This window comes from Numida meleagris, chromosome 10 (assembly GCF_002078875.1).
Source record: "Numida meleagris isolate 19003 breed g44 Domestic line chromosome 10, NumMel1.0, whole genome shotgun sequence".
Classification (NCBI taxonomy): Eukaryota; Metazoa; Chordata; class Aves; order Galliformes; family Numididae; genus Numida; species Numida meleagris.
The window spans coordinates 10563463-10586931 of NC_034418.1; the positions used below are offsets into that span (position 1 = coordinate 10563463).

The 23469-nt window shown below is 40.8% G+C and overlaps 1 protein-coding gene across 1 annotated transcript; it reads left to right on the forward strand.

The window, feature by feature from the left end:
- On the forward strand, positions 1805 to 23190 carry GPI (glucose-6-phosphate isomerase). Its single transcript, XM_021408749.1, has 18 exons — positions 1805 to 2124; positions 5985 to 6075; positions 6944 to 7012; positions 9238 to 9357; positions 10554 to 10637; positions 10725 to 10871; positions 12314 to 12385; positions 13409 to 13453; positions 14255 to 14308; positions 15281 to 15341; positions 16972 to 17015; positions 17253 to 17405; positions 17763 to 17892; positions 18252 to 18328; positions 19529 to 19657; positions 20217 to 20292; positions 20380 to 20446; positions 21946 to 23190. Exons 1-18 carry the CDS (start codon positions 2006 to 2008, stop codon positions 22067 to 22069), a joined length of 1662 nt encoding a protein of 553 aa, XP_021264424.1. The 5' UTR covers positions 1805 to 2005; the 3' UTR covers positions 22070 to 23190.

Sequence of the window (23469 nt, forward strand, 5' to 3'; positions counted from 1 at the left end):
TCAAGAAAGGAACCAGGGAAGACATTTTAGCAGGTTAGGTATCAAGGCAATGAAATTCTGATTTTTAAGAAGAAATTACAACTTAGATATTGCCAGTGTTTTACAGTGAAAAGCAGGATTGGGGAATTGACACATTTGAAATAATAAAAGAGGAAAAGTGGAAGCAAAATGGAGATTTTGTAACTAGGAAAAAAAAGGATTGCTGGGAGGACCTGCAAGAGAAATGAATGTAAATTTGTACAAATGGCAGAACTTTTGTTTGAGACTAGCCAGTAAAAAGATGTGAAGGATGCTCTGAGAATGAAAGCAGGGTGACTACTGTTGATAGCAGAAGAGAAACTGTGGAAAATGTATGTGAGGGATTCTTGGGTTTGGTAGGGATGTAGTGAGACTAATGAAATTCCATTTGAGAAAAATCATACAGGTGTATCAGGAGTATTTCATGGCTGACTATGAAACTCTATCAGTAACATTTTTAAAAGGATATTTATTGTTTCTCTATGACTAACAGGAGATATTTATTAGGCCAAAGAACTTTAGATCCTGGGGTATAGCCTGCCTATGCACAGGAGTCTGGTGCTATTGTGGTTTTTATCCCAAAGACTTTGGAAAGGAAGGAAAACGTATGAAGTTAACAGGGCAGTGCACCTGATGACCCAAGTGGCTTCTTAAAGACTTAATGGGCATTTGCGTGCTTCTTTGTGGAATCAGAGTCCATTTGTTACTTGTCTTTTCATTTCCTTTCCTTACATGAAGGTACACAGGAGACCGCAGCCCCTGGTAGGTGCTTGGGCAGCATGAAGGAACCAGCACCGCCCTGGAGAAGTTCCCCTAAGCTATGACAGGAGAGATGAGCGTAGCCTTCAAAAATGCAAAAACAAAACAAAAAACAAACAAACAAACAAAAAAAAACCAGAAAACGTGAAGTGTTTAAGATTTATTATGCTGAAGAAAATGTCTTTGGGTTGTTAAGCAGTTATTTTAAGTTTGAAAAAAAACAAACCCCAGAAACAAGCAAGCATGCTCTGATTCAGGGAAGGACTTTTACCATTTGTTATCACTGTGACCAAAGCATACATTTGCAAACGTAGTTAAGGATCAGTTCAGAATATTTTTTGAGTGAGGAAAAAGACGTTGGTTCAATTGCTGCAGGCTTGCGCTGTGATTGTAGTGATCTGAGCCAAGTTCACGCTCCGTGACTCCGATTTAGGCTCAGATCCATAAAGGGGCTTAGGTGCTTAAAATATGACTTCACCGGGATTTTTTCACCTAAGCCTCAAGAGCATAATCCCCAGAATTTGACATACGCCTTCACATGCCCGTGCGCTCGGCGCGCAGCACAACCGCGCTGCTCACAGAACCGAGCGGCTGCTGCCGGCCCCAGCCTGCCCTCAGGAGGGCGAGCCCTTATGTAACGGCCGGGGCGAGGCGCGGCACCGGCATGTCTGAAGCTACGGCCCGGAGATGCTGCGCTCAGCTGCTCGGGGATTTCGACGCCTCGGTGCCACCTGGGGGCGGCGGAGCGCTACGGCTGCCCAAAGGCCGAGCACCTGGCCCTAAGGCCGAGCACCTGGCCCTAAGGCCGAGCACCTGGCCCTCAGACCGCACCGCACCGCACCGCACCGCACCGCACCGGCCCCCAGCAGCCTTCAGCCGGGCTGCGCCACGCGGAACCGCGCAGGTTAAAACCAGGCCAGCCGGGTTAAGAACGAGCCGCGGAGCTCAGCGGAGCCCCACGTGGCTGTTCCGGGCCCTCGCAGATTTATAACGGGGCACACCTTCACGAGGCCGAGGCCGCGACCGCTGCCTGCCCCGGGAGCCTCTCACAGGCAGCGCAGCGCTCCGTGCAGCCGCAGCTCCGAGCCCAGCGCGCCAGTGAAGAAATCTCAGAGGGGAAGGAGCCGGGGCGGGGCCGGGCTCGCTGCTATAAAGGCGGGGCGGCAGGAGCCGTTTCACTTTCCGTGTCCGCTGCCGCACGTCCGCTCAGCCCCGCCCGGCCATCAGCATGGCGCTGTCCGCAGACCCCCATTTCAAGAAGCTGCAAGAGTGGCACAAGGCGAACGCCTCCAAGCTCGTCCTGCGGCAGCTGTTCGAGGGCGACAAGGACCGCTTCCATAAGTTCAGGTGAGGCTGAGCAGCCCCTGCCCGCCCTCCCCGCAGCCGAGCGGAGCGATCCGCTGTGGGTCCTTCTACGTGCGAAGTCCGGGGCCGCGTGGGGCTCCCGCCCTGCGGCGTGGTTCGGTGGGCGCTGTGGGAGCGCCTGGCCCTAAGCGGGAGAGATGCTCCCTCCTGGGGCAGTCCCCCTCCATTCCCCCCCCCCCCCCCCCCCCCCCCCGGCCTGGCGGAGCCGCGGAAGGCCGGGCGGGAAGAGGCGTCCGCCGTCGCCCGGCTCGCTGCCGCTCCCTGCGGCGCTCCGGGGGCAGCGTAGAGGCGGCTGCGGCCGGCCGAGGCTGTGCCGAACGCTCGGAGGCCGCTCGCGGGCCGGGCACGCGCTCCTGGGGCCTGCGGCGCCTCCTGGCCGGGCTGCGGGGATCGGCGCGGGGCGGAGGGGCTCCTCCGGCGGCCCCAGCACGGCGGCCGCGCGTGCTCGTCCTTGACTCATCCTTGCAGCGGGGTACGTGCCGGGCAGCACAGCGCCGGCTGCGGCGCGCACAGCGGCATTGTGGGGCGGCCATCTCGCGGCCGCGTGCTTAGTCATGATAAGCCCCGCGATAAGATGAGTGCGGTGATGGCCGGAGCCGCCCCTGTGCCCCCGGCTGCCGGCGCTAGAGCAGAACCGGCCCCTTCCCCGAAGCGGCCCTGTCTTACCTCAGCTCCTGCAGCTCGCGTTGCAGCCAGCACCTTGCAGCTTTTTTTTTTTTTTTTTTTTTTTTTGCTAAAGGAAGTAAGACGTGGAAGCAGTGCGAGAGCCATTGGTTTTTCTAATGCGTGAAATGGTAGTACCGTTGAAGTGCTCTGCAGGCTGCCGAGAAGCCTGCTGGGCTGCACCGGCAGTCAGGCAGGTCTGTTCGTGTGGAGGCGCGTCGCTGATGCACAGTTCCAAGTAAGCCCAGGCAGTGCAGATACAGCGAGCGTCTGCTCTTAAATGCAGAGATAGCACTTGTTGTATGTGTCAGTGCTTCCTTCAGTGTCCTAGGCCAAGTGACTTTTCTTTCCTTGTGAGCTCATTACATACTTCTTAAACTGTAGAGAAATGCCACCTGTGAAGTTCCATATAGCAGCTTACAAGAGCTGTTGCCATTTTGCAGGGATGGAGAAGGTATGCCAAATTTTTGGACTGCTGGCTTTATCTGGCTCTTCTAACAGGATGTTGCTGAACTGTGAAAAGAGCAGTTTTAATAATCTCTTAGCTAAATCTCCTTTCAGTAGGAAATAATGTTCTGCTTGCAAGGTTTCCCTATCTCCCATATATTCCCAGACACTGAATTTCATAATATCCATAGGACAAAGAAGAGCTGAAGCAGACTGGCTGAGTAAATCCTAAGATATAACCGAGGTGCTGCTTACAACACTGAAGCTCAGTCTTATGAGCTGTCGCCTCATTAAGCAACCTACTTTAACCATAAAATCTGCTCTTGATTTCAAATAGTCTGTATTTAATTTCTTATGAATATATAGTTGTGCTGCAACTATGTACCATTAACTGCAGGTTATTTGACAAGTGATGCCTTAAGTACATGTGCACGCACACATACGTGTGTGACTCCATACTGGAAGCAATCAGTGTGTTCCCCAGAATATGTTTATCTGACTTGTATTTTTCTTGTGAAATGCTCTTTGTGAAGGCTACCTGTCTCACATGGCTCTTCAACTTTGTGTTTATGTAAACCGTAAGGAGAAAAAGTAGTTGTGATCTTCTAAGATTGGGACCGAAATCATGAGGTGAAATTAAACATTTTGTAATAAATACACACATTGTGAACCGCCAGGAGAACTTTATTGGAGCAAATAAAATTGCTGAACAGACAGCCAGGTTTAGTTGGGTGGATCAGCATGCACACTTGTCACTGATACCCACTCTGTTGCCATCCTGCTGATCTGGCCCATGGCTGGCATCTGCTGAGAGCTGGGCCCAGAGGGCTTCCCAAAGGCCCTCTGTAATTTGCACCTCTTCCCTTGTGAAATTCTTATGAAGGCAGTCAGTTCCTCTGGGTATGGTTGTCAAACAATTGACTCTCTTCTGAGGAAAAAAGAAAATTATACCCATTTAAAAGTGCTTCTTGATGCTTGTGTTGTAAGAACTTTAGAATAACACCAATTTTCAATTTGAACACCTCACCCCAGGGACTACATAGCTATTAGATGTTACCATAGGAACCTTACACTCACTGTCTTTGTCCTATGGGGTATAGACCCTTTCCTCCTCTTGTCTCAGCTTGTGAAAACTTGAACGTCCTCTTCCTGATGTAGTGTGGTCAGACCCGTGGAGCACAACTTGGGCTTTCTGTGCTGCCCATATGTAAGGTCTGTAGGAACGGTGAGCCTTCTGCTTTCCAATGACAAGCTGCGTGACTTACGTGTGGATGTGGCTTACGTGACAAGCGGTGTTCCACCTGGGTAGTGCTCCCGCATTGCAGAGTGGGTAGCGTAGCAGAATGCAGCTGAGCTGAAGGGTTTTGTGCTTCTGTTTAAAGAAAGGGTGGAACTCCTGGTTCAAGAGTTCGGGGTGAGATTAGGCTGTGTGCCTATGTTGTGTGTCATGTATGGGGAGTTAGAGCTGTTGTGTTCACTGGTAGCCATCGCTGCTGCTTCTTGTGTAATGTCTTGGGATGCCATCTGGCTGCAGTTTCTTCCGTTTTTTTTTTTCTTTAAGTTATTGAAGCTAGCAAAATGTCCAGGCCTTGCTGATGACTGTTATTGCAAATTCCATCCATCCCACACTTCCTGTCCAGATCCTTACCTGCTCCATCATATCTTTTTGGAATAGCAACTATGCCATGTTTTGTCCTGTGAAGTTCCTAACACAGACAGCACTAAAATAGCAGTGAATGTTGTGGGGCCTCAATATTGGGAATGAAGAAGCAGGGCAGAAGCACTGAATTTAGATGCATGCAATTTCCTGTGGTTAAGCATGGGGAGCAGAAGTGGGAGTAACTTAGGAAAAGCTACTTGCTGTGTTTTTATCTGAAGCCTTCCAAATGACTTAGAGGTGCTAGTTCAGAGTAAATGTGTTTATTCACTAGGTTATTAATTGGTGGAAAGAAATTGGTAGAAAATGGTAAAGGATAATAGGCGAGCTGTGTAAGTTCTCATTTAGACATGAGGCTAGTGAATACCAAAGGGCTTAGTTGACTTCTAACAGACTACTGTCTTAATGTTTTAGCTCAGATGTAAACTTGAGATACTTGTCTTCTGAAATGCTTGTGTATAGCTCTCAGATAAGGATGGGTAAAATCAGGGAGAATCTGCTGAGGCTGTGAGCGAAGTGAGGTGGTGCATTGCACAAACGGAGTATAATTCTGCATTGTGCTTCACTGATAACTTCTGTATGAGTAGTTGTATAGACATGTAAGTAACCTTTTTTTTTGTGCCACTATAGGAAAAAGTATGTCTGGATTTGTTGAAGTGACCTGTATGTAACTGAAGGCAGTTTAGTTTTCTTAACAGCAGAAAGATTGTGGTAAGCTTTTTCTACCAATCATGTATTAGGGAAAAAAAAACCCTAATTGCTGGAGAAGGCTGGTGGCTCAGTGAAACAGAATGTGATTATGCAGCTATGCATTAAATATACTTCATTGTGTTTGTGTTTTTACAGGCAGAAAATGGACACAATAGCTTAGCTTGTTTGAAACAGCAGTCTTCAGTTAAAATGATGTGCTGTCTAGTAAATCATCTTACAGAACTCGTGGGGCCGGTTGGTCTCTCGGGTCCTCTTTACTAACTTAAACCAACTAGAGTTCAAATTACTGAACTTGTAGAGTTGTCGTTGTGTTGCTGAAAATTCTTCGTGAATGTTCGATTAACTGAAGTGCTTGTTTTGATAGCCTGACTCTGAATACTGATCATGGGGACATCTTACTGGACTACTCGAAGAACCTTGTTACAGAAGAAGTGATGAAAATGCTGATTGAACTGGTAAATAGGCGAAACTATTTTATTAATTCAGTGTTCTAAGAAAGTTAACTCTTACCAGTAACTGACCACTCTAGCATTGTTTATACACATTTAGCTCTGAATTCAATTCAAAGTTCAAGATCATAAGTTAGTTAGTATTACAAGGTGTTGTTGGAAGTCTTGCATTATCCTTTGGCCACGTGGAGTAAGACCATTTTTCCACGCCCAGATCTCTCTTGAGCTCACTGAAAAGACTTCTTCTCTGTAATGGGCCAGTTGGTGTCTCATACTGTTACAAAGGTCTGCAGTAAAATAAAGGATTAATATTAAGTTGTAAGAAAAGCTGCTGTCTTGTAGACTGCAACTGAAATATTGTTTCATACATCATGTAGTTGTAGGCTTGATATTCCTTTGCAGTTGGCGGTATTTTAAGAAGTTTTTGTCATTAACTTCACTTTAGTCTGCTGTTCATAATTACAACCTTTCCCTAAGTATTGGTTCAGCCACACCAAGTAGGATACAGTTCTAAAAAAGCAAAAGCACTTCTGCTGCTATTTTGTTTTTTAAAATATTTGAACTGTTACAAACAATCATAAATGGATCCTGTAGCATTCTGACAAGATGAAACTGGTTAATTAAATCTACTCACTACATCTTGATCACTTGTACATGTTGCTGTTTATCCTGTTAAGGGAATAAATAGCATGCATAAAAATACTTGCTTTAAAATAAGAGAACGTGTTTTTAAACTAGCATATGGTGAGTCTGTAATGATTTCTCTTTGGCTGTCTTGTGGTAAATGCTTACTCTCCTTTCTGTTAGCTGGACCTTTGCAGTACGTGTTGACTTCTTACTATTTTTAAGAGGAATCTATTTTTACATTACTCAGGCGAAGTCAAGGGGTGTGGAAAGTGCCAGAGAACGAATGTTCAGTGGAGAGAAGATCAACTTCACTGAGGTAAGGCTATTTCTGTCTATAGTTCTTTCCCCTCAATTGTGCATGTGTAACTGTGGATGTTCATGCATCTTTGTAAGAGATGAGTCTTTGGAAAACGTGCTGTAATTGTTAGTTTGAAATGCTGGGGAAGTGGTTGTAATGTTTGTTCATTACTTACATGAGAAATTTCAACAGCTCTGACAAAGACAGAAGAAAATGTGAATAAGGTTGTATAAGGCTTTCTACTCCGGGTTACTGAAGCTGCTTAGTTTTGGGTACTTCTACAAGTAGAGACTATAAAGTATCTTTAAAAATTAGCCACTTGTTTCAAGAAGACTGGTTGTATTCCTATCTGTAGATCTGTGAGTTATAATGATGTTTAAATCTTCACTAGAACATAAGGAGGAAAGAACTGTATTTTTTTTTCCTGAAACTAAAAGTAGGATGGAATCAATAAGATAGGATGATTCCTTCACACAGAAGGAAGTATTTATTTTGGCTTGGTTGACTGATTTTTAGGGTTATAGTTATTCTTCACTGTTCACCTGAAAGTAAATTTGGTGGTTGAAGACTTGTCGGAAGGACTTGCTTTCCCCATTGTTACACTGCATGATGTGTTTGGTTTCAGCTGTTAGCTCCCTGCTTCAGTACTGTCTGAATACAGTGACTTGATTTAACAGTTAACTACAAGATGACTCTAGTGTTTTTCATTTTCAGACTGCTTCTCATTTCTGGTCAGAATTTGACTTGAAATTGAATTTGGTGTAATTCTCTTTCTGTTAGTGTAGAATAGCAAATCAAGTTGATTTGGTTATGGAATGTGAACATGTGGCCATCATAAAATGTTCGAGGCCTTATGAACAGAATGCTGTCCAACAGCATGATGGAATAAACCTAGAGCAACAAGACAGAAGGGAGCTGCTTAGTGACGAGAACTGACTTGTCCGCTACTCTTGTTCTGAGTTAGGGCATTCTTCAGATACTTATCCGAAGTATTTAAGACTTGTCTGTGTTTGGTGCTGCAGGCATTGATTGCTTGGTTGGTCCTTATGTGAGAATTCTTCATAGTGCAATTAAGCATGATGCTACCAGGTGTTTGTCCTGGTGAGTTAGAACTTGTAGCCTGATACGCTGTAAAGACAGTGCATTACAAGGTAGCACATATGTGACCATTCATTGTGAGGGTGTTCTTTACTGCCTACCAAAATTTAGAAGGTATTGTTGTATAACAGTACACGGCAGTTTGAATGCCAGTACTTGATCTGATAAAGAAAAATCTGTTAAGCTAGATAATGACAGTATTCACCAAATAATACCATTCCATGGCTGAGAGTTAAAAAAAAAAAAAAGCCCACAACAAACCTGTTCACTCCAGATTTAAGCATGTACATTTTCATTATTAACAACTGAAACCACAAAGTCAGTGTTTTTTTGTATTTAATTGTATTTAAATGATAACTTGGTAATTATATTGTCTGTGTGGTCTTGTCAGTGCCTCATTGTAATGAGGAACAATGAAACAGGAGACAAATTACTTAATTTGTTCATTAGTATTGACTTCAGCTCCTTTGCTCTAGATTAAAACCATAAGCTCCTGAACAGGCAAGTCAGAGGCCAGACTTCAGTGTTTTGACTTGTGTCTCAGCATGCATGTTGCTATGCTAATTCTCTACTAATAGGAGTTTTTTCCCCATAGGAACCATCTGCTGTGTATGTATCTGGCATGCCCTGCATACCATATTCAAGGAACCTTTAAGTATGACTGGTGGATAGAATAATGTGGTTACTGTATCTCAGCTTTTGATGAAAAATATTACGTATTTGTCTCTGTGTACAAAAAGGACTCCTGGACAACTGAGAAGATGCCAGAGAAATAAACTGTTTTATTTTTTCGGTATCCCTATTAATAGAAAAACTTCTTTGTAGGACTGAAAAACTGAGGACTGAATATTGCTGAATTCTGAGCCTCAAATACTCAATGCTTTGTGAGGGATCTCAAGTGCTCTCCTTAAAGTAGTTAAAATTACCTGTTTGTTTACTTGGTGAGACTGAGCCCTCTGCACTGATTCTGTGAAGTGAGGGTGATGAGGTAGCTGGTGGTGTGTGTATTATACATATGCACGAATGACTGCTGCCAATTCCAGTTAATGTGAGGGGTCTTTAATGGCGTTTAAGATTGTACTACCTCCTGGAAAGGATGCTTCGGAGTTACTTCTAACTTACACCTTTTTTTCCTCTTGTTTCAGAACCGGGCTGTGCTTCACATTGCTCTGAGAAATCGTTCCAATACCCCAATACTTGTAGATGGGAAAGATGTTGTTCCAGAAGTAAACAAAGTGTTGGATAAAATGAAACACTTCTGCCAGGTATAAAGCACCACCATAAGTTACTTTTCACACACTATAATCGGTCAGGTTCCCTTATATAATATGTTGTCATCTGTTGGTTGTAGGCTGATTCACAATCTATTCTCTGCTTCTTTGGGCAGGTTTTTAACATTATCGGTTCAAGCATGGAGTTATAGTTGTTCTAAGAAAGGCTTACTTTCCTGTTAATCATCAGTTGAAATGTCACTTCCAATGCAGATTTAAAATAAATCGTATTAAGCAGCATCTTTGGAAAGATTAACAAAGATCCTTGCTTTAGTTGACTCACCTAGGCAGATGGAATTCAAAAACCTTGGCAACATCATCTACAGGCTGTGTGATGGTGTATACTAAAAATGGTTCTGTATTTGCAGAAAGTAAAACAAAGCTTTCACTTAAAAATATCTGCAGAGAAGGAGAGCAACTATCAGTATGATCAACTGATTAAGTTGTAGAAAAAATGCTCTAGAATGGGGGGGCGTTATGCAGAAGCGTACATGATACTGAAAAGATTCCTTTAGGGATTAGAGTAGGATTTAATGCATGGATGGTACACAATGGAAAGAAATCAGTGCAGAGTTTTGATACTGCTTAATGATTGTATTTTTTTGTTGGGACTCGATAACTGTTAAAAACCAGTGAGAATAGAATACAGAACTCATATGCTTCAAAGATAAATCCCAGAAATTTCAATGCAAAATATACATAAATATGCAGTAGAGAAGGTTTTTAAATGCTTAGTTTGCCCGTAAGTGTTATCTCCAAGGCTTTATTAATATTATAAAGTTTTCCACTTTAATTAAGAGCGATTTTGCTAATTAAGGATACCTAAAGAAAAGATTGAGTTAAACATCTCATGCAAATAATTCAATGCCTAAGATTTTTGTTTTTAGCTTATTTTTTTGACTTATTTTGCTTTTCTACTCACTTGTTGTAAATGCTGTAATAGTTCACATACAGGAAGGCAAGATTTAATTTTGCAGTTTGTTTTTAAATATATGCATTAAGCTACTAACTTCTAGTTAGACACTTAGTTAACACTTGCTTTGAAGAATGTAGTATAAAACTGTGAATTGTCTTGGGAGATTCTCTAGAATACTACTTGAAAACAAAGCCTGCTTCCAGTGTTAAAATTGTTAACTTCAACATCTAAATAGCATAAAATACTTACTGTGTTTTTTTTTCCCCCCCATTAGAAAGTCCGTAGTGGTGAATGGAAAGGCTACACAGGGAAAGCTATCACTGATGTGGTCAATATTGGGATTGGTGGCTCTGACTTGGTAAGCTCCTGACTTGTGCATATCTCTCATGTCTTTTTGTGTGTACATATATGCAATTAAAACAACCTAACTATTGCTTCTCTCCAGGGCCCTCTGATGGTAACCGAAGCATTGAAACCATATTCCAAGGGAGGCCCACGTGTTTGGTTTGTATCTAACATTGATGGTACTCATATAGCCAAAACCCTGGCTGAGCTCCACCCAGAAACCACACTCTTCATCATTGCATCAAAGGTATGTTAATAAAGTCACTGGTGTGACTTTACCAGGTGGTGAGGGATTCAGTCAAAACAGATTCTACCACAGGAAGATCTAAATTAGGGACTTGTAGAGTGAACTATTTCTAAAAAGGCCTGTTCTGATTCTTCCTAAACTTGGAATTAAAATTTGTGTTGCTACTGAAATATTTAGGGGTACTGTATTCAAGCACTGAAAATGATTCAGCCAGCCTACGCAAAGTAATGCATGAGCAATTTCACATTGTCCTGGGTGTTTCTCAGCCAACACAAATTTAAGTTATGTTCTCAAAGGTTTACTTTACTATACCTTGTTGTGGGTGGGATGTGTCATCTCATGTAGCTTTCCTAGAAGTCCAAGATTTCATCACGTTCCTTACTTCTGCTTGTGGTCTTTACTTTTTTTTTACTTTAAGCTTAATTGCTAGCTGCCATCTTTGTCTGAGAAACGCCGACTAGAACATACTGGCTTCCCACTTATCAAAGGAAACTGAAGACAGAATTCTTTATTACGTAACTTGGGTTGTTTCGTTTTTGAAGCACAGTAGGCCCTTCTTACCATTGAGGACAGAAACTGCAATAAATGAATGTGTGTAATGCTGGCTGTGCTCTACTCTTGTGCTCATTATCTTATTTTGGCAATACTGTGGCCGAGGAACTTATGGAATAATAAGAACTTCACAAAGTAATGCTAATGGTCAGTTTTGAATAATTGAGTTCAAGCATTGTGGTTCAAAGACTCAGAATACTGCCAGATTAAAAGAGTAGCACTTCAGTTTCTATTTGCCAAGCTGTACTTGGATAATTAAATATCTTTAGAAGAGGATGAATGGCATTTTTCTTGTCGTAACAGGCTTGTGTTTCATAATGAAATACTTCTGGAGATAGATGAGGGTAGGTTGAATGTAGCGTTCACTCTTAAAGGAAGATTTTGATGGTTGAGTACATCAGAATGGTTGCAGATCTTTGCGGAACTGCATGACTGAACTTCTTTGCGCACTTCATGAAGCAGGAAAATGTTTAATCAGCAAAATACTTATGGCAAGAGTTTTAGCAGAAATGAGTGTTGCTACATGGAAGAGGAGGAACTAGAGATCAAGAGGACAATCCAGGTGAATTGTCCTGCTTTGAGGCTCAATTAGTTCCTTTTTAACTGAGTGATAAAACTTTATATTTAGTGAAATACTGAAGTAGAAAACTTCAGCTTCAAGGGTTTCTGCACCACTTCTAGGGATGGAAATAAGGAGTAATGATTCAAATTCCAGCAAAATAATAAATTGGTTTGATAAGCTTGCTTTTTCGTCTGGAGTGTGGCAACAGCTGTCTATTATGAACATCTATTCCAGATAACCACAGCAGATTAATCCTAAATGATATTTTAGTAAGCTGAACTTGTTTCGATTTTAAGTATAAAATGTGTCTTTGTTTTCTGATTTTCAGACCTTCACCACCCAAGAAACGATCACCAATGCAGTAACGGCCAAAGAGTGGTTCCTACATGCTGCTAAGGATGTAAGTCTAGTGATTAGGTTACATAACAGAAAGCAACTGATTCCTGTTGCGCAGTTTCTCTCTAGTCATTTTAAGCATGCTTTGGAGCAGGGCCAATAACTGCCCAAATGAAAGCTGCATAGCTTAGCAAGTGCTGTACTGAACATTAAAGTGCATCGTGGTTAGTGACAAGCTGTCTGACTGAAGCGATAAAAACAAGTTTTCTGTTATAGATGGTTGTCATCATTTTTCTTTTCCCAAATTCTGCCTTTAAAGTAACATGATAGTATCTGCCTTAGAGCTCATTAGTGGTTTGGTGGTACCACTGGCATGGAAATCGAAGAATGTGGTGTCTGCGTGTCATTATCTTCCAATTCTTGACAAGTTCTTCAAAACTAGAAGGGAACTATGGTTGAAGTAGTATACAGAGATTTCTATAGCAGGTGGCGGTGCTTTGATTAGAAACTTTGTATTTAACTTATCCCCTCCTGTTTCTAACCTTTAAAAGAAAGAAGCAAATACTGCTTGGTGAGGTAGTTAATATGATCTTCAGCATGCTCTAGTCAGAGTAGCTGTACTTAGTTTGAAAACTGGGCTTTTAAGTTTCTCGCTATAGAAGTTTGCCAGAACAGTCACTGAAAGACCAAAGTCTAAATCTCTAGTTTGAGCTTTATCAGTAGTTGCAGCTGTACTTGATCTTTCAGCCCTAGCAGGGAGGGGTACAACAAAGTTGAAGTGTTTGGAAGTGGTGTTAGTGACGTAGCAGGCTGATTATATACTCGGAAGAAAATGGTATGCTACTCCAAGTAGCCTCTTCTTCCAGTAAGAGACCTTCATGAGAATGTTGGCTGAACACGCTTTCTTTGGATGGGCGTGTTGCCAAGTCTTACAGTGAATGTGAGTAAGATGATTTCAAGTTAATAGATGCAAAATAACTGGTGATGGTAAACTATTATTTCTTAAATGTGAAATAGTAGCAAATCAGTTTGATAGCAAGAAATAATTAACGTTCCAGATCTAACTGTCTTCATTCTTTTTGTTAAGCCATCAGCTGTGGCCAAACATTTTGTTGCCTTGTCTACCAATGGTGTAAGTATAACAATCTTATTTGGACTTTCTTCTGTGTGCTTTTAAGATAGTCTCATTGTACATCAAGTAAGGAGGCCTTTAAAACACCCTTTAACTTGAATACCAATACTTAGCCTTCCTGTTGAAAGAATGCATTTGTTCTACTGAAAACAATGGGAACACTTCCAAAGTACTGAACTGTAGCACCATTATAGATGTACTTTTTCTTCTAGAGCTTTGTGAACCTGAAATGATAGATACTTCAAGTGTAACAGCTTTCTGTTACTAATGAGGGGTGCCTGTTACTTAAGTATGTGTGCATCCATAAACAAATGGTATTCATAAACTCTTCAGATATTTGCTGAAGTGATGCGGATGGCTTGTGTGAATAATATGTTACGTGCAGTGAGCATAATGCCACTGATATGGCATTTCGCGGGGGGGGTTGGGGGGAGAAGAATAAGCTGGAAAGAGATGCAGCAGTTAGACTCTGCAGTAAGCGAGAGGCTGTTAAGTAATCTGGTGTGAAGTTCCTTTTTCTGCTCTAGGCACTTTAAATGTAAACAGTGTCAGTCCTAACTATATTACCAATCTTCTCATATAAGGAGTGTATGTCATTGCATTCAGAACTGCTGAATGGTGATAGTGGTATTTGGAAATGGAAGTAGGTTTTATTTTGTGATGGATGCTATGTATTTTTGAAATAGAAGGTGTAACTGGGCAATTGTGTATTTAATAGGCACCAAACTTGTGTTTTGTATTTGCTGGACATTAACATTTTTAAGAATGTTTTAATATTCTTCCATGCTTTTTTTGTTCTAGCCTAAAGTTAAAGAGTTTGGAATTGACACTGAGAACATGTTTGAGTTCTGGGATGTAAGTAGAAGTCTTAATGTTATACAGTGGTTAGAATACCCATTACAGTTAGAATATCTACTAGAATAACTTAATGTATTTAAGAAAATCTTAGCTAGATGTCAGTAACTGACCAAAAATGAAGCAAAAAAAAATCCCCCCAGAATATTGCTTGTAATCTAAGCATAGAAACATACAAAAAGTCACAAATAAAAGCAAATAAGGAGCACGCATAACAAGTAGAACAGTCTTGTCTTTGACAACAGGGTTTTAACAGAATGGATTAGAGGTCTGAAGAGGAGCCTTCTATGTTCTTGGCTCACTAATCATCTTCTGGGTAACAGGATATAGAAGTATTACCTTATTCCTAGTTATTATAAGCTATGACATTTGACTGTTGGGGTCTACTGTATATAATCTACGTCTCTAAAGGTCAAACATTAGAAACAGGAGTCTAACTTTGATATTTTATAGCACATGCATATTTTAAGTATGGTGCATTTAGCCGTGACCCTTCTGCTTCAAATTAAACAGTTTGGTTTGTCTCCTTGACTGTGCCTCACAAACTAGATTTTATAGCTGCCCTTTAGAACTTACCTAGAGCGTTGCCTTTCTGCAGATAATGTCAAAACCTTTCTGAAGCAGGTTTTACTTACAGAGCATGGATAGTAGGAAAACAGTTAATACTAGACTTAAGGCTTGTATTTCAAAGTGAACTGCAGTCATTCGGAAGGGAACTGCATCAGCAGGTGTTAAATAAATCGTAGCCTCTAGACCAGTTGGCAAACTTTACATCCTCAAAGAAATGCGTACTTAAATATTTGTTAAGGGGCTGCTATGACTATGCCATATGATGTGTACTAGATTATCAACAAAAATAATATTTTGCTGAAAGTAGTCTATAGACACATGCTGCTATTACGTAGTAGTTTGGATAAGTTTGAATTTTAAAGCCTTGTGCTTCTCCTGTGTCAACCAATCTTTTGTTTTCAGTGGGTTGGCGGTCGCTATTCTCTGTGGTCAGCCATTGGTCTCTCCATTGCCCTTCATATTGGTAGGTGTTCCTGTGATTAATAACAACCTGTTTGGGGAATATACCTGTAGAATAACTGAACAATACTGGATTGTGAATCAAATCTGGACAGATGTTTTACCCGGCCTCTTCTGTAAATTAGTGAATGTTTGTGCTGAAACAACCTAGTGCAATGGAAATATCAATACTAAGTACTATTAAATGTCATTTTGGAAATTATTCATGTAGATAGAAATGGTCAAATTATCTCCTTAGTTGCCTGCATAGCCAAAAGTGCCTGGCTTTTGTAAAGCCACATCAGTCTTGAAAATTAAATCTTGAAACTGACGTGCCTAAACTAGTTAAGAATACAGTATCAGGTTTGTGTCAACATATACATTTCAGACAATTTTTTTGATAATCAAATTCTTCATGAGAGCTATGTGTAGTGTGGAAACAATTCCTTCTCCCATCACATCCTTCTTGCTCCGCTACTTTTTTTCTTAAAAACAGCATTCATAAACCACTAGACTCTGTAGTCTATCTGCAGTTGGTTGTGAAGCAAACATAAATGACCCTATAAATTGCTCCTCATCTATCTTAGTGCTCTAAAGTGCACTTAGTGTCTTTGATGCCTATCTCAAATGCAGATGGAGAGTACACAGTGTGCGTGAAAGAGCTCTGGGAAGTGCTTTTTCTTGATGAACAGGCTGTTCTACAGCCCTGTTTGTTCCTTCACCATTCATTTCCAACAGTTAGTCTGAGACCATAAAGTTATTATTGAAAAGCTAGAATTTCCTTAAAATGACATCAGAAGAAAAACACTGCTTGTGGAGTTCTTGGAATGATGTGAACAGGAGTTGTCACATGGGGGAAGAGCATGCTTGAACAGCAAAATAAACTTCAGGCACTTACTGTTTTGTCTGCAATAAATTGTTTATCTCTGCTGTCAGGCAGATATGGTGCTGACTGCTGATGTGCCAGCCTGTCTGTGCTGCTTGATCTTACATCCTTCATCTGCCAGAGCTGGCCCCTGACCATAGGTAGAGCTCCTGCTTTGATTGTCAAACACTTCTACAGTCTCAGGTTTTTTTGTCCATACAACAGTCAGGATTTCTGGCTTCCCATGAGAAAGAATATTAATTACAATATTCATTAGTGAAAATATGATGTTTAAATCCCCTATTTATAGAGCAAACAATCAGATATTTGTTTTTTTTAAGAGAACAAGGAAGGAAGAGGAACCTTTCTCTTTAAAAACTATTTAAGAAGACCTTACTGCAGATGTGCATCCTCAGACCAATGCAGAAATTCCTGTTTTATTGGCTTATTTTATTTTGAAGAGGCTTTTCCACTGCGGCTAGTAAGTGGGGAAACTGTAGCCTTGAATAATACATGTCTTGTTCTAATTGCGTTTGTTTTCCTTCAACTTGCCCATTCTGCCCATTCTACAGCAAGGTTTGTAAAGTAGGCATCCTGAAGTTGGTCTTGCTCTGAGGTCCATGCCTTAATCATAACTGTTAAGCCTGAGGTGCGAGTTTCAGAAGTCAAAGTATAACTTTAAACACAATTAGTAGCAAAAAAAAAAACAACTCAAGCTGTTCCAGGCTTGTCTCTATCAGAGAAGTGAAATCTAAGCTGTTAGTTCACACTGACTTTTTTTCATCATTAGGTTTTGACAACTTTGAGAGCCTGCTTGCTGGAGGCCACTGGATGGTGAGTGTGGGCTGCCTATTTCAGATTTGTTCCTCTTACTGTTTCTTAGCAGAATAACTGAAGGCAGGTGGTTTCTTAAGTTCATCTCCCTGTGCTCTTGCAGTGCTTGTAAAATGACGCTGCTTTGGGAGCTCTCTGGATCGAAACAGCAGTTAAAAATCAAAACACTTAAAGATTTGGGAAGCATGACAGTTGCTGTAAGGAAAGTGTAATTCTTTTCTTTTTTTTGTTAAATAGGATAAACACTTCCATACTGCTCCACTGGAGAAGAATGTGCCTGTTCTCTTGGCCATGCTGGGGGTGTGGTATATAAACTGCTATGGATGTGAAACCCATGCACTTCTGCCCTATGACCAATATATGCACCGCTTTGCTGCCTACTTCCAGCAGGTAAGGTTCAGCTGGAGCAGAAGGTTTCAGAAAGCAAGGATAAAGACTAAAGATGTGTTTATGACTTGGTTCTAGAACCTGAATGTAGGTTTCTAGGTTAAAATTGCAGTGATATAAAATTCATGTAATCAGGGACAAAGTCGTGCTAAGATAGCTATCATCTGATTTGCTCAATTGATTTAGATACTTGTTTTTTTCCTTAGATATCAGTTAAGTTTGTGTCCATAAATTAAGCAGCTATGTATATTTATGATATTTCTATAAATGAGCAGCACTTACAATAGTCAAGTATGTTTGGAAGTTTGTACTGATAGTGTATGGTTCTTTGAGAAAGATGATATTACTCTTCCCTTTTAGGGTGACATGGAATCTAATGGCAAATACATTACCAAGAAAGGATCTCGTGTGGACTACAATACCGGCCCTATCGTGTGGGGAGAGCCTGGCACCAATGGGCAGCATGCATTTTACCAGCTCATTCATCAAGGTAAAACTGAAACTACTTGTTACTCTGTTTTGGAATTAAATTCTGGCTACAAAGCTGTAAGAATCTACAGAACTGACGCTAGTTTGGAAGCTAGGCCTGGGTTTCTATCTAGGCTTGTGTGACACTACTCTGGTGCTCTTAATTAGTGGTTTAGAAAGCCACAAGATGTAGGTCTCATTCCTAGAATGAGGAGAGTCAATTAAAACTGAAGCTACTGAGCTGTATTGTCACTGCCCCCTGCTCTATGACTTGAAGATCTTTGAAGTGTCTGATTGTACCAATAACTGAACATGGAGTGAGAGTTTAAAGGTTTTAAATTTTCTTCTATTGTAAGGCTCTTAACATGGCTTTTCTTGTAGGAACACGCATGATTCCCTGTGACTTCATGATCCCAGTTCAGACTCAGCATCCTGTCAGAAATGGTTTGCATCACAAGGTAATGAAATCTTAATCACAACACCCGTATTTTCTTATCATTGAAGGCATTGAAGCTTATCCAGTATTGCAGTGTACCTGATTTCTAAATGTCCCTTTGAAACCATACATGCAGGCTCCATGAATATTTGCAACAGATTTAAAAAAACTAAATTATAGTTACTTGTCTAGGGGCATTTTTGTTCTTTAAGAACAGTTGCCTCAGTTGTTGAGGCAGATCAGCAGTGTGGCCTGTTGAGGCTGGGAGAAGTTGAACAGCTAGGCTTTTGGAGAGAAGCTTCGTTGTAGGAATTCAAGAAATTCTTTGCGGAGTAGGAAGAAGCATATTATCAGAGCTGATGAAAGTTTCTTCAGAGATGCTGTTGCAAGTCTTAAATTCGAAAACAAAATTTAGTGAGTATACCGGCATGCTTAGGGTTGTAACCTTCTGTGAGATCTTTAAAACCCGTTTTAGTTTCGTTATTAAATTAAGGATTTTCAAGAAACAGTGTCAAACCACTTGTTTCATGTGTGGAAACAAGTGTCTAGGTTTATCACTTTCTGCGTAATTCAAAAAAAGCATTTCTTGTCAGCTAAACCTCAGTCTTGTGGTGATTTCAGGTTAAGAATGTTGTTTAAGTTGTGTACCAGCAACTTTCTTCAATTGTAATACCAACTACACATCTTAAAAGATGGCTTTGTGGAAGAGGAAATGTCTCCTACTAATTCTTTTATCTACAAGAAATGTTTATCGTCACTATAGCTGATAGGAAAAAGCCACCCATCAACTTGTAATTAGGCAAGGAATAGTAACTTCTGCTGTATTGGTGTACCGTGAGAGTTATCCTTCGTAGAGTGAGAATGTAATAGTTGTCCAACTTTGCTTTTCCATTAAGGATAGTCATTGTGAAGGGAATATACAAAATGCAACTTCCTTTGCTCACTCGAGGAGATTTGCTGTCAGTTCTGACAAGGACAGGATTTCTCAGAGCAAACCTGGATGTTTTTGAAGGCATGCACTATTGAAATAGTAATCAATAGTACTGAGGTGAAAAGCAATGGCAGGGAAAATACACAAAATTAGCACACTTTACTGCCATAGTTAGTGTTTAAAAATATGATATGTCACCAGAGTACATCTGTCTGGATTTAGGCACTGAGCATCTCTTTTCTGTCTAAGGAAATAGTAGCTTGAGTTCATGTATTTATTTCTACCTCCTAGATCCTTTTGGCCAACTTCCTTGCTCAGACTGAGGCCTTGATGAAAGGAAAGACTGCTGATGAAGCTCGTAAGGAACTGCAAGCAGCTGGACTGAGTGGAGATGCTCTGGAGAAGCTTCTTCCCCATAAAGTAAGCAGGCTCTGTCATTTTTTCAGTTTTCTTCTGATTAGTAATACTGCTGAGGTGAGGGTTTAGTGGTGTTACACTGTTTGATGGAGCTTGGTAATGGGGGCCATGCCCTGAGGTGTCAAGACAGTAGCACTTGATAGCCAGTGGTGAAAGTGGTATTAAAGGTTCTACCTTGTCAGGTATAATGGAGCAGTCTAAATCGCACTACCATTAAGCATAATGACTGGAAGTCTTTTGAGGCATTTTTGGGGAAAAAAACAAGCTGTCTCTTAAGTGCCCCTGGGTTTGTATTTTGCTACTTTCCAGAGCGATAGTGGTAGTAGCAGTGCTTGGAGATAGCATTTTGCCATTGCTTTTAATAAACAAAGGGGAAAAAAAAATAGACTATGAAAACACAGCTTTGTGATTGAAGCTGTTAGCCTTTAAAGCTTTCAGGGTTCTGTGATTCTGCATTTGCTGCTAATACAATAATCCAATGTGGGCTGTAGGGAAAATGCAAAACTTGCATCAGAAACTCATTGCAATATACTGTACTGTGATGTACCTCTTGTTTTGAAAGGTCTTTGAGGGTAATCGCCCAACCAATTCCATCATGTTTACAAAACTCAACCCATTCACCCTGGGAGCAATCATTGGTAAGTCAATGGATCTTACTACTCTCAGTGCTTTTTAAGACTTGATGATGAGGTTATTGATCAAGTGTGTTTCTGTTTGTTTTGTAGCGATGTATGAGCACAAAATATTTGTTCAGGGAGTTGTCTGGGATATTAACAGCTATGATCAGTGGGGGTAAGTTTTCTTGATCTGTTTCTTGTATACTTATTAACTGTAGTATTCCCTAATGTGTCATGCCTTACAGAAAATGATGAAAAATAGTGGAATACATAAATCAAACAATTATAGGATAGTTTTAAATGGAAACCAGATTTTTTTTTAGTAATAGATCACTGTGTACCCTTGTCCAGCCATGTATAATGACCCTAAATTCAATTTCAGTATGGGGATGTTTGCTTTTTAGATTAAATAAATAACCAACCATGAATGCAGAAAAGATTAGCTAATAATGAGAAGATAGTCAAGCAGGCTGTATTCATGCTCTGACAAGTAGGGGGGGGAAATAGGGGGGACAAGAATTTACCTCTGGAAACACTTAGTAGGCATCTTGAATGGCAGTTGCTAGTCAACAGAGTGACCACCTTTTAATTTTTCGTATATTGGAGTTAAATGAGGCCATCTACCAAGAATGTTCTTGCATAGGAGCACTATACCTGCTGTGGGCTGCACCTGTCTCCAAGGTTCAGGGTACAGCTCCATGTAGAGAACAGCTGCTTTATGAGGAATTTTGTTACTTTGACTTCTTTTTTTAAAATGGAAGATTTCTTCAGAAACTATGGATGTTATCTTTCATCTTTGTAATATTAACTGCACAAAATACTTTGTGGAAAACTTGCACAGGAAAAAGTGCTTGGGAAATGAATAGGATTTTTTTAAATTGAAACTTGTCTATGCTGTGACAAGTTATCTGGAAAAGCAAGTTTGCTCTAAAGGCCTCGAATAGCTTCTTCAAAGAAAACTGAAGGGTAGAACTTTATCTATATTTTAGAGCTGTGTTATTACAGTAGTTTCTTTTACCTTAAATAGTGTAGTGGAAACTGTCTAATAAAAGCTGTAAGATCTGATAAAGAATCTGAAATTGGGAGTGAGATACAAATAAATAGAGATTTTTCAACAGCATGAGAAAAATCTAGAATGGAAGCTACACTAAATAGGGAATGTGGGGAGAGCAAGCAAAGTATGCTGTAGAACCAGTTTCATTTCTTGGAGCTGTTAGAATATTTGTATTTCTTGTCTTGTCTGGATAGTCCTCTGTAGTGCTGAAGAAAACTTTCAGTCCCAAAGCTCAGCTGTTTATTGTCATAATGCTACAAATCAGTATTTTGAGTGATGTATTGAATAGTGAACAGGAGTGAGGTGAATGCCTTCTGCTTTGGGGCAGGTTGCGTAATATAAATGAGTACTGAAGGGGAAACCAGTACAGAGACTGCAGAACAAAGCTTTCTCTAAGAGTCTTGTAACTTGAGCTGTCTGTTCAGCTAGGCAGCTGTACTTGTGAGAACTTCAGCTGTTCATGAATGGCACTGAATTAAGTAATTCCTTCAGTAACTCATGAAGGAAAAAAGTCAGCATTCACTGTCATGTTACTCTCTGCTGGCACGTACTTTTAACATGCTTTATATTGTTAGCACTAATTGTTTTTCCTCTCTGTTCTCCCACTTTTATAAATGCAGAGTTGAGCTTGGAAAACAGCTTGCCAAGAAAATTGAGCCTGAGTTGGAGTCAGATGCTCCAGTGACATCTCATGATAGCTCAACAAATGGGCTCATCGGTTTCATCAAAAAACACAGAGCCTGAAATGAAAGTTTCTGAGGACATCGACAATCTAGCCACCGAATACTCAAGTCTGTTGTAGTTGTGCTTTTTAGCCACTTTTAACAAAAATAGCACTTTACTGATGTAGCTTCTTCACTTGTTGCCGTTGACCTTGTTGTGTCAAGTCAATGAAAACTAGTTTTGTGAAACCCAGAGATTGTATAGGTGCTTTCTATTTTTGTGGTTGTTAATCTGTAAAGTGCAGTTGGTACGTTCCTCACTTCTTATCCGTCAACTTCCTTAAAGATGATCACATAATGATATTAGAAAATAAAAGATATGATGGATGAGTAGTTCTTCATTCTATATCTTCAAACACTAGGTGCAGACCTAGTAATGCTTGCCTTACTGTGTGTAAGGTTCTCTTAAAGCCATGTACACTAACTTCTGTCTGGCATGTCATTGCCCTGGTCTGGGTCTGCTGTATGCTAGCTAGAAGTATGATCAAAGATTCAAGTAATCTACAGCTATAAATGTTCAGATTGTATGTTATGCATTTGGGCAAGATGCAGATTATTTTCAGTGCTACTGTGCAAGGTTTGCAAATGGTTGAAGGTCTGTACTGGTTTCTCCAGAAGCTACAGAGGCTCTGCACAGATGGGTTCTTTCTTCAAAAAGGAGGAAAGTTTCTGGAGTGATAGCGATAGTTTATTTTCCAAACTGTTTTCAAGAGCTTATGTGAGCTGAAGTCTGGCATTGCTTGCAGCTGTGTATTTTGGTATCCTCCACAGGCAGCTCATCTCACTCATCTCAGTCTTAAGTGGGCATCGCTGTTCTAACATAACTGAATAGAGTACAGTATCAGTATGTGTGAACAAGCTGCTTGTATCCTCTAGTTCTCTACCGCTGTTGTTAGCCCTCACATTAGCGGATGAGCATGCTGTGCCTCTTTGTCTCTAACACCTTTTAATAAAGGTAAGACACAAGCATGGAAGAGGAAAACAAGATGAATTAACTGTGAGTCTCATACAGTGAATTTCCATGACAAATGCTCCTGTACTAAGTCTAAGCCTGTACCACTTAATGTGCATGTCTGCTACTTATACATTAATTGTCAATTAATGTATAGTAATAATAAAGCATGTATAAGCATTGCCAATTAATCACCATTGCCACACCGGTAATCCCTTCATCGACCTTAGCAGCTATCTGCATGGATTTGAACTGAACTTCACTCCGTGTCTGTCCGTTGTGCACAGTGCTGCGGATTTGAGGAGCTTCATGAAGTGTTTTCTCCATAAAGCACTGTCACTGCTCACCCCATAGTGGGAGTTAAAACACTTCCAGAGGAAGCTGTACAACTTCCATTCTGCTGTGAAAGAGCTCTCTTTGGTGGCTGGGGGCAGTGAGACTGTGCTTGCTGTGGTCCAAGGGAAGGCTGA

Excerpts from the sequence above, each read along its gene's own strand:
- GPI (XM_021408749.1), top strand. The coding sequence starts at position 2,006 with ATGGCGCTGTCCGCAGACCCCCATTTCAAGAAGCTGCAAGAGTGGCAC. Across the intron at positions 7,013-9,237 it reads AGAAGATCAACTTCACTGAG|AACCGGGCTGTGCTTCACAT; the intron begins GTAAGGCTATTT and ends CTCTTGTTTCAG. Across the intron at positions 10,638-10,724 it reads GGATTGGTGGCTCTGACTTG|GGCCCTCTGATGGTAACCGA; the intron begins GTAAGCTCCTGA and ends GCTTCTCTCCAG.